Raw genomic sequence first — 15,011 nt, forward strand, 5'->3', positions numbered from 1 at the left:
ACAAAAGCAAAGACGAAAATCTCATCTAGTTATAAAAGATTCTCCATTGCTTAATGCACCTTTTATAGAGGCATGTCGATCTGGGGGAATTGGTTACTGTTCCATATTAAAGAAAACCTTTCTTGCTTCATCGCAGATGGGGAACCCAAGGAGATTTCAGCACAACCCACCCTCGGCCTGTGGTCAAAGTGAAGCTCTTCACAGAAAGCACAGGGGTCCTGGCCCTGGAAGACAAGGAGCTGGGCAGGGTGAGTTGCACTTTACACTGAGTTTCCAGGGTACCACGGTAGTAGCATAAATCAGAGGAAGATAAGCCAATGTTTCTTGGGTGAAACTTGTGTTCATAAAGTATTTGGATTTAGCCAGCAAGATGGCTCCATGGATGAAAGCAACGGAAATCAAGTTCCATGGCCTGAGCTCAGTCCCTATAATCTACGATGTGGATCTCCACATGAAGCATGGATGGTGGAGAGTCACCTTACTCCATAGACACGTCACTGCCCCATGTGTGTGCGTGTGCACACACATACACATACACACACACACACACGTGCACACACACACACACACATACACACACACACACACACACACACACACAGGCACTCACAAAATAACTTAATAAGTCTACCTGACAGCTATAGTCTACTAAGCATAAGTATAAATTAGAAAATATGGTACTGAGCTTTCAATGCTTAAGAAGCACACATGAGCCCAGAGTCACCAGCTCCAGCCTCTCCTCTAACTGCTCAATGTCATTCACACCAGCCCACTTGTCCATCCTCAGTGTGAAAGGTCGGCCTCATTTAATGTTTCCACTCAAGGGTTGTCGGCCATTTTTATTGCACGAGGTCACCTGCTGTTCATATCTGCTACAGTTAACCAAATTCGAATACCTCCAACAGCATCTCTCCCCTCCCTCCTCCGTTTTCCTACTGAAGCGCTCTCTCGCTCACATCTTTTACCACTGAGTCGGTATGTTTTCCTGCGCTCACTGCCTTATAGAATATATAATTGTATTCCCTATATATTCCACGTGTCCTCAGAGGGCATGTCCTTAGAGTACTCTGGCTGTCACCACAGGTCAGTGTGGAAGGTGGCTTACTGTCTTACTTACAAAGGAGATACGTTCTGAGGGGTGGAGCCGCCTTCTGCTATCTGATCCTTAGCGCCCAGATCTGAGAGCAGCTTTCACAGATATCTTCAAGAGAGTAAACATTTATAGCGCTTACTTATTTTTTTGGAATTTATGGATAGCTTTTGTGAGAATAGATATGGAGGAACATTTGCAGCATTCTGTGTCTTGGAGATTTTCCCTCGCGTTTTTATTCACTTCAGTTCCTCTCCCAGCTTCCTCGCACTGTGAGTGTCTTTGCGTACACACGTCCAGATTACGTCTTCCCTGACTTCAGTACGTGCATTGGACAGAATAAGTCTTCATTCATCTAATCGTACATCCATGGATTTATCCCTGTGTAAAGGTGCAAGTAGCCTAAAGTAACAGAAGAGCCTCAGAGAGCAACTCTGATCTTTATGATTCAGAGTCACTCACATAAACTATAATCGTAATGATGAACCTTATCTTCTCATTGTAACCAGCTTCATTTTGTATGGAATTCTTTGGACATGGTAACTCACTTTTAAGTGTTCAAATGATATATGTAATCAAATTTTAAGTTGATCGTGTAAGGGATATATTTGCTCTATAATCTGACACAGCACTTGCACACACACTTCTAAAACAAGATGGCTTCTCCAAAATGAGTTCCTCAACTTTTGCATTATAATATTTTGAGCAAAATACTTAATGTTGGGTGCCGTCCTGTTCATTTTATGATATGTAATCTCATCTCTGTCCTCTACTCAATAAATGCCAGAACTCGATGACCAGAAATGTCTCAACATTGCCAGATGTCCTTCAGAAGCCCATACAATGCCATCGATCCATGTGTGAAAACCACTAGTCTATATTAATGACCTAAGTAGGTTTGAAGATGACGTGTATTATTATGTTAGTGGCTTTCAAAGTTATTTTCCTTTTCTGGAGCTTCATATTTGCATGATGCAACCATATGCAACTAAAGCACAGGATTAACACCATTATGAGGTTATTCCATACAGACGTTGGCAATCACTGACCTAGAGGACCCTCTTGTTTCTCCTTTCCTAATTCCAATATTCCACCTATGTCAGCTTCCTCTAAGATTTTCCTGATTCCTGACACCTCCATTAAACTAATCCAAGGTATCATACATGCTTCTTTAAGAACATGCTTCTACTTCCTCATTTGCCACCATGGCCCTTTCACTTCAGCCTTTGTACTCCAGATACTATGACGTATTAACACGTCAGAAACGTTTCATCATTCCATCCTTGAAATCATTCGGTGTCCCTCCATTTATTGAAGTCAAAATCTCAACTCTTCATCTTAGTACACGCAGCAGCAGCAGCAGCAGCAGCAGCAGCAGCAGCAGCTAGATATAAATGTAAAATGCTGGTTGTCATGGTCCACTGTAGACTTGCTGAATCAAACTGTGGGGAGTGGGGTCTACGGGGCATTTAAACTCCCATTCTTGTTGATGTGGACACATACAAAACCTGAAGACATCCTCTTGGTGAGATCAGCACCGCTCCCATGTCCATCTTCTATAATATACTAACCTTCATACCGTCACTCTTCCTTTAAATACGGTTCTCCCGCCCCATCTTTTCAAATATCTATTCCTCATCTCTGCCTTTAGAGTTGAGGTCTTCAGATGGGTCATATTCTGAGCTCCCACGACACATGCAAATATCATCTACATAACTATCTAGTTTTCTAGACAACTCATTTCAGTTCAAAGACAAAGACCTCATATGATGTGAAATACATTGTGTAAAATATCAAGAAGGTGCCCAAGAAAACCTTGCTTTTATACATGAAAAAAATATTTAAAATTGTGTGTAATAGTTGAACTTCAAACACAAGCAACAGAGATGCAGAACGGGCTTATACCACGAGATACCTCTGGATATCTGCTAAAATACAGAAAAGGTGACCATGGCAAATGCTAGGAACTCTCCAGGACAGAAACTCATTTACTGATGGAGGTGATGCAAAATTGAGACGCAACCTTTGGAGAACGTGCTGGTCTGTTATATATTAAATGTAAATATATCATATGGATTCCACACTGGACTTGTAGGCATTGACCTAAGGCTTATGCATTTTACATTCCCACAAAACTGTAGGTCATTATATAGGTAGGATGATCAACCCTACTACATCCATATTTGTGCTATTGTGAAGTTGTGAAATATTGTGCTAGTACTGTGAAATACTATTTGTGCTAAAAAAAAAAAAAAGAAAACACGTTATTAATTCATACAAATACGTAGTTAAAACTTATATGCCAAAGAATGAAGAAGCATGTGATTCTACTCATTCTGGATGTGTGTGTTGGGGGGGGGGTTGTCTGTAAGAATAGAACCTGAGTGCTTGATAGAGACTGAGTAATTGGGAAGGGGCTGTCTCTAAAGAGGTACCTGGGATACTTTTAGAGTGATAAGCCAGTTCTGCATGGTATAAAGGACTGGATGAATGAATTATGTATTTGATAAAATCCAAAGAACATTACATTGTGTGGCGTGTAATTTAATGTATGCACAGTGACCTCCATGTGTGTGCACATGCGGACACGCACACACACATAACACACCAACCTATGGTATCAAAGGAATCCGCATGTGGAAGAGAAATTGTGTTAAAAATAATTGTGTTAAAATATAAAAGATAAATTTGCTTAAAAGAGTGATGAGAAAAGCCTCAGCTCTCAGCTCTAAGCGTGTGAAGAAACACACTCTCAAATGGCCACAACGCTGGCCACTGTAGTGTCAGCACATCTCCTGCATCCCACTGATAGGATGCTGCAAGAGGGCCATGCTCTATATCCTTGTCATTCTCCCTCAAGCCTCAGCATAAGCCCCATACATGTGTGAGAGAGTTGTGAGGCAAAGCCACATTGGGGACCATGTATGGAATGACTGGCCAGGACTCTTCAGGACTCTCAAGCTATGAAAAAAAAACAATACTGATAAAAGGTCAGAGAAGAATAAAAGACAGAAACAGTGAATGTAATGTGGTATGTTGGATTAGCTTGAATCAGAAATGATACTAATTGAAAAACAACTAAAATCCAATAGCATCTGTTGCGGTACAGATGGACTGTTTTAGACTTCTTGCCTCTGATAAATATTCCATAGTAATATATACTGAGTCCTTTGTTGTTTTGGAAAACTAGGTCAAGTATATACAAAACTTATCTATAATGACTTAGCAACTTTTACGATTAAATTATTCTATAACATTAGTTGTGGGAAGACATAATGAAAATGTTGTTGAGCCACTGTTGGTGTTGTTGATATGTGGTTTATACTGCTGATTTCTTTGTTTCAAAGAAAGAAACTGAGGTTCTAAATGAATACTCCAGAAATCTCATGAAGTCATGACTTTGTACATGAATACATTCCTTAACTAGAAACTTCTCGTGCATGTGATGCTGGTTTCCAGCACCTATTGACACCTTTTCAAACAGTCTTAGGATCTGGTCGTCTTTCGTCTACACACCCTTTACAGCTTGTCTGTAAACTGGTCAAAGAGAAATAGAAAAGTATCTCTTCTTGTTCTAGAGCTCTCTTGTTTCATTGAATTACCGAGTACTGTTACAACTTGTCTTACAAACATAATTCCGATTGATCCTCTTGGAGGATGGTGGAAACATCTTTTTAATTAAGACAGGTAATAATCTGGCTTTAAAATGCACATATGAAAATAGACAGACAGACAGATGGACAGACAGACACAGAAATAAAGATATACAGTGTGAAAGTACAGGGGACACTATGAAGAAGAGGAAGGTCTCTAAAAAGAAAGAGGGTGGGCAGAGCAGGGGTCATGAACAGGGAAGATATTTCAGAAACTTGTTTGATGTAGAATCACACACATACACACACACACACAAGATATGAAAGCAAAGCAGGAGTGTTTGTAGGAGAAAAGGGACAGGTCAGAGCGAGAAGAGGAATGTGGGAGGGTGGAGAATAGGTTGTTTATGAACATAGTATAATAACATACACATAAAAATGCCCTAAGACATGAATGGAATGATAGCTACTCGAATTTGGTTTCGTGACTCCAGGATCTGTTCCTCAAGCCAGGCATGAAGCAGACATGACTAACATGATGAAAACATTCGAACGTGTTTTATGATCAAGGCGTAGGATGATTCAGAATCTCGGGATTTAAAAAGCAGGAATCAAAAGTTACTTAAGCCGAAGTAATTTCATAGTGATACACATTGTAGATGCTTTTGTCATTTCTACAGTGATTTGATATTTGAATCATATTATTGAATCTGTCTATTTATTTGTGAATGAATTATATTCTCAGATTACTGTTTACCTTGTTGAATGATATTCTTGGGTACAGACATATTTTGAAAGTTCTATACAATAGGTGTTTAGTTTTGGAAATATTGATATGTAGGGCTAGCAATTTGGCTCATCAGATAGGAGCACTGGTAGGTGGCTGTTCCAGAGGACCCAAGTTCAAGTCCTAGCACCCACATGGCACCTTAATTTGTCTATAATTCAATCCTGGGGATTCCAGTGCCCTCTTGTAACTTCTGTAGGTACTGTGTGCATGTGGTGTACAGACAAACATACAGACAGACATACAGGCAAAATGCTCATACATTTTAACTAAAAATCTACATAAAACGATTCTTGAAAATGACACAAACAGAGCTCCTCACTAGTAGATTTTGAAAAAATACAACTTGAGAGTATACTCTCACCTGAGGGGCACTCAGGGAGAGCAGACCCCTTCCTGAGAGAGACTCAGAGAGAGCAGACCCCTACCTGAGGGGGACTCAGAGAGAGCAGACCCCTACCTGAGGGGGACTCAGGGAGAGCAGACTCTTACCTGAGGGGGACTAAGGGAGAACAGAAGCCTACCTGAGGGGCACTCAGGAAAGCCTTTCAAGCACTCCTGGACCAAGCAAGTATGCAGATGTTGTCAAGAAGCAGCAGTGTACCTGCTCCTGATGGCTGAATTGCTGCCGGAGCTGAGACCTGGCACCGAGAGGGACAATGGAAAGCAATCATTACATGTAGACTGGTGGCATGACAGCCTAGAATTAGGGTGACACTCTTCAGTTGAAGGTTCTCTTATTTGGCAGCGGCTCGACATCCAGACTTTGTTTGTGGACGCCATATGCAAATACCTATTTCTGGAAGTAGAAACGGCATATGGACATTTTTCATCTGAGTTGATGTCCAACTCTTTGCTGAGTGTGATGGGGATACCTGGAGGCAAAACCAGGATTTTTCTAAGGAAACAATTATGAATGTGTGTGGTAGCCAGTAAATGGCCAGTGAGTTAGGATACCACAAAGTATATAGCTCATTACACGGTGTATTTTTCCTGAAATTTTTGGAAAGTAAGGCTTACCTTACACTGATGGATAAAAAAAAAAATTACAATAGTATCTGTTGTTGTAAAACTATAAAAAATAAAATGCTGTCTTTTATCCCCCACTAGGTCCAGCACCACAGTGCCCCAAGATATCTGATAGATAGCTTAATCTCAGTCAGTAAAGCGTCTCGCCCACCCTGCTCTATCCCATATCACACAGCCGAAGGCCTCTCTTTGAGCCTGGCAGCCAACTCTCTACCCATCCAGTTCCCAAGGCAGGTTTCCATGCCAGAAACACATCCCAACTCTGTGGCGGCCCAGTGTCCCAGCCTCCATATACTCTCTTAAACTTAATTCACCACAAGAAAGAACACACAACAACCTCTGATCCAATTGATGAGATTTAATTGCCCACCTAACATACAGAGCCCTATACATATCCATCCCTTAAGAATATTCATAACAACCTGTAAAGGTACAGAGTGGAATCTTAACATCAGCCTCCGTGTTCTCTCGTCAGCGGCAGCTACCCTGCAGTCTCCTTCTGTCTTCCATTCGTCTCCTCCTCTTCCTTCAAACTTTTCTCCCACCCATCCTTCCTTCTTGTCCAGTGACAGGCCTCGTTCTATCCTGTACCGACCTCACCTGTATGATGACGTCTTCCCATCTACTTCTTGGCAATGCAGACTCCATTGAGTGTTTTATATTAAATATCACATGAATATTATATTACAGATAAATATTAAATGCAAAGAATTTGCCAAGTGCCTTGCTTGAGTACAGGAAAAAAATGGAAGATTCACAGAAATTTTTAGTTTTATGATTATCACAAAGCATTTCTCTGTATAGCTGAATATCCCAGGCTGGCCTTGAACTTTCGGTCCTAGCGCCTTGGTCTAGCAGGCACAAGCCATCACAAGCTGTTGGACTGTGTTCACAGCTTTGGTGTGTCTTGTGCATTACATACGATTTCCTTTGTCCCATGCGACTGGGAAGCATTTGGATCAGTGTCTGTTTTCCTCTTCAGTGCAGCAGATTCAGAGCGTGTTTTTAAAAGTAAGCCTCACAATTGCCAAGAAGCTGGAATTTTATGCATCTCTTAGATACATGTTTTGCAGTTAGTCTTGGAATTAAGCCTTTATTTGATAAGTTTCCTTTTCTCCCTTATTTGCACCTGTCTGTATTATTTCTTGAAGAGTTCGTATGCAATATGTGAAAATGTCAGTGACTGTGCTTGGTTTATCAATAATAACTGCAATGTGGAAATAGTAAATGTTGATTTCAGATGCATTTTAAGTATTATTAAAAGAAAATAGCCTTGTAGCATTGATTATGCCATGGAAACAAACTGTCGTATTTCAAAAACTTTATACAATCTTAATTTCCCAATGATATTTAGCTTTTACTTGTCTTTTCCTTGAAGTGTTTCTTTTGTTTGCTTTCTTGAGCATCCAAGTAGTCTCTCCTGGGACTTATCAGAGACTCTGTAGGTTTTGTTTGAAGATTTGATGAACGACTATATTATGGAAGAGTAACTTTTACTTATCAGTCATTACTATAGTCGCCGAGGCTTGCTACTGAATAAACTCCCCCTTTCTAGTTCTTTCTGAACTCTGCTGTCTGGTTCAACTCAGCTGTTGTTGCTCAAAGTCCTCTCCAAGCCGATTCAATCTGGCTTCTCTCAGCTTCTCACTGAATTGCTCTGCTTGGCCTCAGACTGACTGTAGCAATCTGTTCTAATCTTCTGGCTGCTTCTTATTCTCTGGCATCAACAGTCTCTACTGACCTGCACTGACCTGCATGAACTCTTCAGGGGCTCAACTCCACTGCACTGCACTGACATTCAACTCATCTGCTTGCTCCTGTTCTCGCTCGCTCTCCCTCCCTCCTCTCTCTCTATCCCTCTCTTTCCCCAACCACACCCCCCGCCCCTTTAAATAGCTTCTCCTTCCTATGCTGTTCTTGAGAGCTGGGCATCTCCTCATTTTGTCAAATCTTTCTCTGATTTGTCCCATCGTCTGCCTCCTCATTAGATGTCACTTTCAAATATGTCACTTTCTTCTTCAAATTAACTTTACTTCCATTGATAGAGATTAAAGGTGTGTGGTGTGTCTGCATTCCAGCCAGATCATACAGACTGAGGGGGTCTTTAGATGCAATCAGAGCGGCTACGTTGCTGGATCAGAGCAAGATAGCAGGACTAAAATTCCTCTACAGTATTATGGCCTAGCCAAGCAGCTGACTCTGGGTTGACAACATTGTCATACAAAGCCTAATATCGTGCTGTTCAGTCTACTTTCCTGATTCCCTCTTCTTCTGTGGGTGTATTGTTCATAATTAGTTCCTCCTTTGCTATTTAAGAGCCTTAGTTATTTGTTAACCCAAAAGTAGCATGAATTGTTGAAAGCCCCATACCTTTACTGGATCATAAAGTTTAAAATACCCTCCAATTGCCTGGTTTCTATAGAGTCATTCCAAAGCTTCCTTCAGCTTACAGGGAACAGATATTAAATGTTGGTCGTGTAATTAATCATTGTGATCTTTTTAATAAATAACCACACAGTTAAATTGATTTAAAAATAATTTCAGGCCTTTTTAATTCAAACAAACAAAATATACATGTGAGAATACTTTAAAGGGGCCAGCACTGTATAGGAATTCAGGAAGCAGTAGAGAACAGCTAGTATAATCACCATCATAGGTATTTTCTTCACTTTGAAAGCAAAGTTTAATATCCAATTTTATTGAAAGAGCCAGTACTTGGTGATGACAGCCTTAGATATTGGATTTATATCATTTGCTCCAAAATGAAATGCAAATTCTGTTACATTTCATCTGTCTACCTCAGCTCGCAAGACACAGACCTTTCATTTTTGTTGTTTTGGAATGCACTATCATTTTTTTGAAACTGAAAAATAACACACATATACACATACACACAGACACACACAGACACACACAGACACACAGACACACACACACACACACACACACACACACACACACACAATCTCTGTGCTTCTTTAATCCAGTTTCTGGCTCTGTGCCCATAACAAGAAGCAAAAGCAGGACATGACAGAGCAGCGACAATGTATTCCTGATGTATCCTCTTCACTGTTTCTAGCTCAAGTTAATTATGTCTAGTTTGTAAAAACACATGCTGTTGCCTTTGAAGGAACAATGGCACCATAAGTTACATAGTCGGTGTTTCCTCGATGAGTTTATTTGTCACATTCTCATAAGGTGACAAAGATCTCCACTAAGGAAATAAGAGAAAGTGAAAGAATGACAGTGCTAACAACACTGGTCAGGAACTAATGTGGACACAGGACATGATTCTAATCACTTGGGGTTATTTTATATCGTGAAGTATGTTTACATTAATGATTATTTTATATCTTTTTAATATGTTAGAGTACAGGACAGTCTTAGGATATTATGGTTTTAAATTTTTCACTGTTTCTGTGAACAAAGTCAGGATCATTTCTCGGAAGAAATAGTAGACGGCAGTGATATATTGTGTACATGGGTAAGGCTGAAGTTAATTTCTTTGTATCAATTAGGACCACAAAACAGAAACAAGCAACAACAAACCAGCAACCAACTTAGCCATAGTAGCCAGTGGCTTTCCTAGGTACCTGTGGGATGAGGGTGAGATAGAACATTTTGGGTGATTCCATTTTTATGGTTTTAATAGGGCCACATTAGCTGTGGAAGATACCATTTAAGTAAATGAAACTCAAGTTTTAGGTTCAGCTTTATATCTAAGAAAATCAGTGATCGTTTATTTCACTTATTATATAATTGGTAGATATTAAATCTGGAGCTGCTTAAGAATCAAGACCAGGTGTTTGGTCAGATGCTCTCTGTTACAGTAATATGTAATCTCAATCTGGACTTTCTACCCTGCCTTTGGTCATTCAGTTCCCAGATAAAAGACACACAACCTTTATATTTCTAATAAGTCTTTAAAGCTGGATAGATATCTACCCTCTAAGCTATTAGACTCGACATTCTCATCAATAACCCGACTTATAACTTGCCATGTTCTATCTGGGCAGCTCTTAATGCCAACCGGTCATTCCTTATGGCCATGTTTTCATGATTCGTCTACCCCAATGTGTCTTCTCAATCCTCCTTCTTCTCCCAGTGTGGTCCCTGCCTCAGACCCCCAGCTCAGGAAACAAAACTTCGCCTATCTTTCTTCTACCAAGCTATAGGCATCGTTACTCACCAATCAGAGATAACTTGGGGGGGGTTAAGATTACATAGTGTCACTTGGGTCTATGTGAGAATCTCCTCATCCTTGGGGGCAACAAGGACAAGAATTCAGCACTACAATACAGAGCAACAGATCAAACCTCAACTCTTTGTTTTGTGTGTGCAATTTGAAGTTAACAGGATGCATAGCTCATTTTTCAAGGCACTTCCTTTTCCAGATAAAGATACTATGCATATTACAGTGCAAAGAAAGATAAAAATACAAAGACATATTAGTGTCTACCCTGAGGGGCAGGGTTTGATGAAGGCATACCACTGAGGAGTGAGAGTTTCAAAGTCTCCCTCTCTCTCTCTCTACATATTGTTCAGCTGTGGGCCTCTGTGGTAGTTCCCATCCAGTGCAAGAGAAAACTCTGATAATGGCTGAGCAGGGCTCTGATCTTATCTCTGTATAAAAAACAATTACAATAGATACGACATGATTGTCCATTGTGGTTTTCAGTTCCCCAGCTATTTAGTGTTTTTTATTTACAATGGAATATTATTCAGTCTAAAAAGGGGCAAATCTTTATCATTTTCAGCAACAGGGATGACTCTAGAAAACATGATGGTACGTGAAATGTGGCAAACCGGAGAGACAAATACAGCGTCCTGTCCTTTAGGTGTGTGAGCCTAAAGCCAGACTTGCGGGACAGAATGGAATGGCAGCTCGATTTTGCACTGAGTGGAGAGACAGAAGTCAAACAGCACAGCTTTCAAGCTGTGCAGGACCAGTAACTTCTGGTACTGTGTTATGTATCTCAAAGGTTGCAGTTAATAGTCATGTATACCCGAAATGCTTCTAACACGATAAATCTTAATTTCTCTCACCAAGAGGACCCCAAATGCCTGTTAAATTAATATGAAACTAGCATATCTTACACAAAGTGCATGTGATTTTTTTTTTTACTTGACAACTCTACCTCCATGAAGTTTGGCTGGAGAACATCCAGTTTGGCTGCATTGAGCCTTAGTAAAACCTGTGTAGCTGGATTTGCAGCTAGTTCGCTTTCCTATGTAAATTTAAGAGTCAGAAATAAAGTGTGTCCCTCCCTCCCCTTCCCTCCCTCTCCTTCTCTTCCCTCCTCCCCACCCCCTCCCTCCCCCCCTTCCTCCCCCCTCTCTCTACCTGCTCTCAGTGCCTGTTTCCCTGGGCCTCGCTTCCCTTTCCTCCTCTCTCTCAGCATGTTATCTGATACTGATTTACATCTGTCCAGTTCACTTACCCATGAACCCCTCCATTTTCCTTTCTTACTCCTACCTTTAAAATGGCAAACTGTTAAAGTTCTCGTTAGTCTTCTTTTAGCATATTTGAGCCATGACCTTTAACCCCTGCATCGACTTCAACTGAAAATAAAAGTTCTCTGAGCCCTTTGAGAGTGGACGTTGAATACAAATACTGACAGGGATATGTAATCTCGAAATGAATCAAACCCACAACGCTTCACTCCATATATGCCCCTGCACTCTTGACTATAAGGATGCTGCCAGCAGGATCCATGTTCAGACAATACCGTCCTCCATTTAGTCTCAAGTTACGGATACACAGCAATCACCTTGGCTGTAGGAAATCGTATCAGACTTAATATTTGCTCTCACCAAATGGTGAGAACAAAGCTAAACACATTCATGCAATGTTTATGAAATAATTAGAGGGATAATGTGTTAGACCGAGAAGGAGATGTGAAGTTGAAAGTGTGTTATATTGTCTTGAAATAACCTGCCTTAGCTCTCCATTTAACTCCAGTGTCAAGTTATTTACATAACAAGATAATGCCTAGCTTTTTAGGGTAAAGTGAAAATTAATTTAAATTTCATAAAGCACTCTGGGGCACTCTGAAAGGGTCTTATAAATGACAGGCATTATTATAACCAGGCTGGGGTTTTTTTTTAAGCATAATAAAGCTGTTCATGTGGTGTTCGTGGTAGAAACCGGATCAGTAAGTAAATTCAAAGGTCATGGCCATTCATAATTTATGGCTGAGGGGAATAGATCAAGAATAATCAGAATGCTTTCCTGCCTAGATTGCTTTTAAAACAGATGTCTCCGTGATGGGATATATTATTTCTTCCAAAGAGAAGTACGAAATCAATACTTTTCAGGCAGTAAAAAATGATGTATGTATGAAAAAAGGGGCCAATATCCATAATTGAACCATGAAAAAAAACATAATAACTGACAAGCTTGATTATGTCTTTCAGAATGTTTAGAAAAGCTCTGAATAGAAGAAATAGTCCTTGATTATTTGAGGGTATGGGACGTGGATTTGGTTAGAAATATATGTGATGACCCTTGCTTTTTCTGCTTATTTTTTTTAATGCCTGCATTTGTTACAATAAAAGTTGAAATCTTTGCCTTAATTACAATTATGACTGAAAATGAGAAAAGGTGGTATATTTGAAACATTTAGTACATGCCCAGTCCTTTAAGAACGTGACAGGCAGGTCTGGAGAATTGCCTCAGTAACTAAGAGCAGCAAGCAGACCTGGGTTCAGTTCTCAGCAGCTACATAGTGGCTTGCAACTTCCTGTAACTCCAGTTCCAAAGAAGCCCTTTGTGGGCCTCCGCAGCCCCTACACATATGTGGTCCCATAAACGCACCCAGGCACATGTGCATCTGTGTTTTATGTTTAAATGTTTCTTCCAATAAAATACTACAACAGGGATAAACACATAGGTAAGCAGATGAAGCTAGTGATAGAGATCTACATACAGAGGTATCTTTAAATCAGGGAGGGTTTCTGTTCCCAGTCAAATTTCAGCTTTCGCTGTCTGTTAGCTCCTTGTTGTGCTGTAGCAAATTATGGGAAATGCCAAGGCTTTAAACAAGATACATTGTTTACCTTGTAAGTTTGCAGGTTGTGATGGTACGTTTTTTGATCAACTTGATACAAGCCAGAGTTGTCTGAGAAATGGGGACCTCCACTGGGGCATTTCCTCTAGCAGATTGGCCTGAGGAAAAGCTGTGGGTCATTTTTTGGCCAATGACTAATGTTTCTGCGCTCTGCACACAGTGGGGATACGACCACTGAGCAACCAATGCTGGATTGAGAGCAGTGAGGGAGCCACGGAGAGAAGTCAGTAAACGCCTTTATTCTGTGGTTCCCGCCTCTACTCTTGCTTGAGTTCCTGCCCTGAGCTAAATGATAGATTGGGATGATGAAGTATAAGCCACGTAAATCCTGCTTTTACCCCAGGCTGGCTTTTTCTGGCCAAGGTGTTTATCACTGCAACAAAAAGACAAATCATAACAAAGGCAATAAATCCAAAATCCTCTTCTGTGGGCTGGAATCAGGGTATCGCGTTTGCATCCGTTAGCGGGGAGTGCCGTGCCTCTCCTTCTCTAGCTTCTGGAGGCTGCAGTGTCCTCTGGTTTAGACCTTCTTCCGTTTCCAAAGCCGATAATGGATGACCAAGCCTCTACCATGTCCCATCTCCAAAAGTGAGCCCTTTCCCTTCACATATAAAACCCTTTATGACACACTGAGGAGACGCTCGGGTTGGTACGTTCTCGCTGTGCAAGCATGAGGACCTGAGTTTTATACCCAGAGGCTGATGGAGCCGTGAGCATGAAATCCCAGCACTGCGGTGTTAGGTGAGACCCTCCCTAGACCGTGCTGGCCAGCCAGTCTAGGCCAATCCGTGAGATTCAGATTTAGCGAGAGGTCCTGTTGGAAGAAAACTCTGAAGATGGAGAATGACTTTTGGAATTGAGCATGAACTGATCTTTTCACACTGGTACGCGCACAATTGCTTTGGCGAGTACTTGAACCCCTCCTAGATACATGGGACACTTTTCTAATTAACAAACAACTCTTAATATTTGAAACCTTAATGCTCCTTTTGCAGTGTAACATAACAGTTTAGAGGGCAGGGCCCAGGCTCCTTAGCAAAGGTAATGTTCTTCATATTGCCTCCCAGAAAGGGAAATGTAACAGTTTCCCATGCTAGCTGTGAGGTCTTTTGTTTTATGTACGTTGTTGACGATGGTATTACTTTTAGATTTGCAATTTTTTAGTGTTTATTTTTCTATGCGTGTGTGTTTGGACAACCATACTTAAAACAACAACTATAAAACCTAATTGCTGACTATTACAATAGAACGTGGAAGGGACCATGGTTAACAGTGGCTTTGACAAGTCAAATAGGGGTCTAACTCACTAGGTACGATGGCACACACCTTTGATCCCAGCACTCAGAACATCTGCAAAGGCAGGCAGATCTCTGATTTCAAGATTAGCCAGAGCTATAGAGAGAGATCCTGTTTCAAAAAAATAAAAAATAAAAACAAATAGT

General features: G+C 40.7%; 1 protein-coding gene across 23 annotated transcripts in view; it reads left to right on the forward strand.

Annotated features, from left to right (window-relative positions):
* The window catches only part of Cadps2 (calcium dependent secretion activator 2), a 525,569-nt gene that overhangs the window by 278,455 nt on the left and 232,103 nt on the right, over positions 1 to 15,011 (forward strand). For all 23 annotated transcript variants that reach the window (XM_032906883.1, XM_032906888.1, XM_032906885.1 and 20 more), the window contains exon 7: positions 137 to 248. In XM_032906883.1, the coding sequence (XP_032762774.1) occupies positions 137 to 248 (112 nt within the window). The remainder of the gene's footprint in view (positions 1 to 136; positions 249 to 15,011) is intronic.

Source organism: Rattus rattus, chromosome 6 (assembly GCF_011064425.1).
Source record: "Rattus rattus isolate New Zealand chromosome 6, Rrattus_CSIRO_v1, whole genome shotgun sequence".
In the NCBI taxonomy this organism is placed as follows: domain Eukaryota; kingdom Metazoa; phylum Chordata; class Mammalia; order Rodentia; family Muridae; genus Rattus; species Rattus rattus.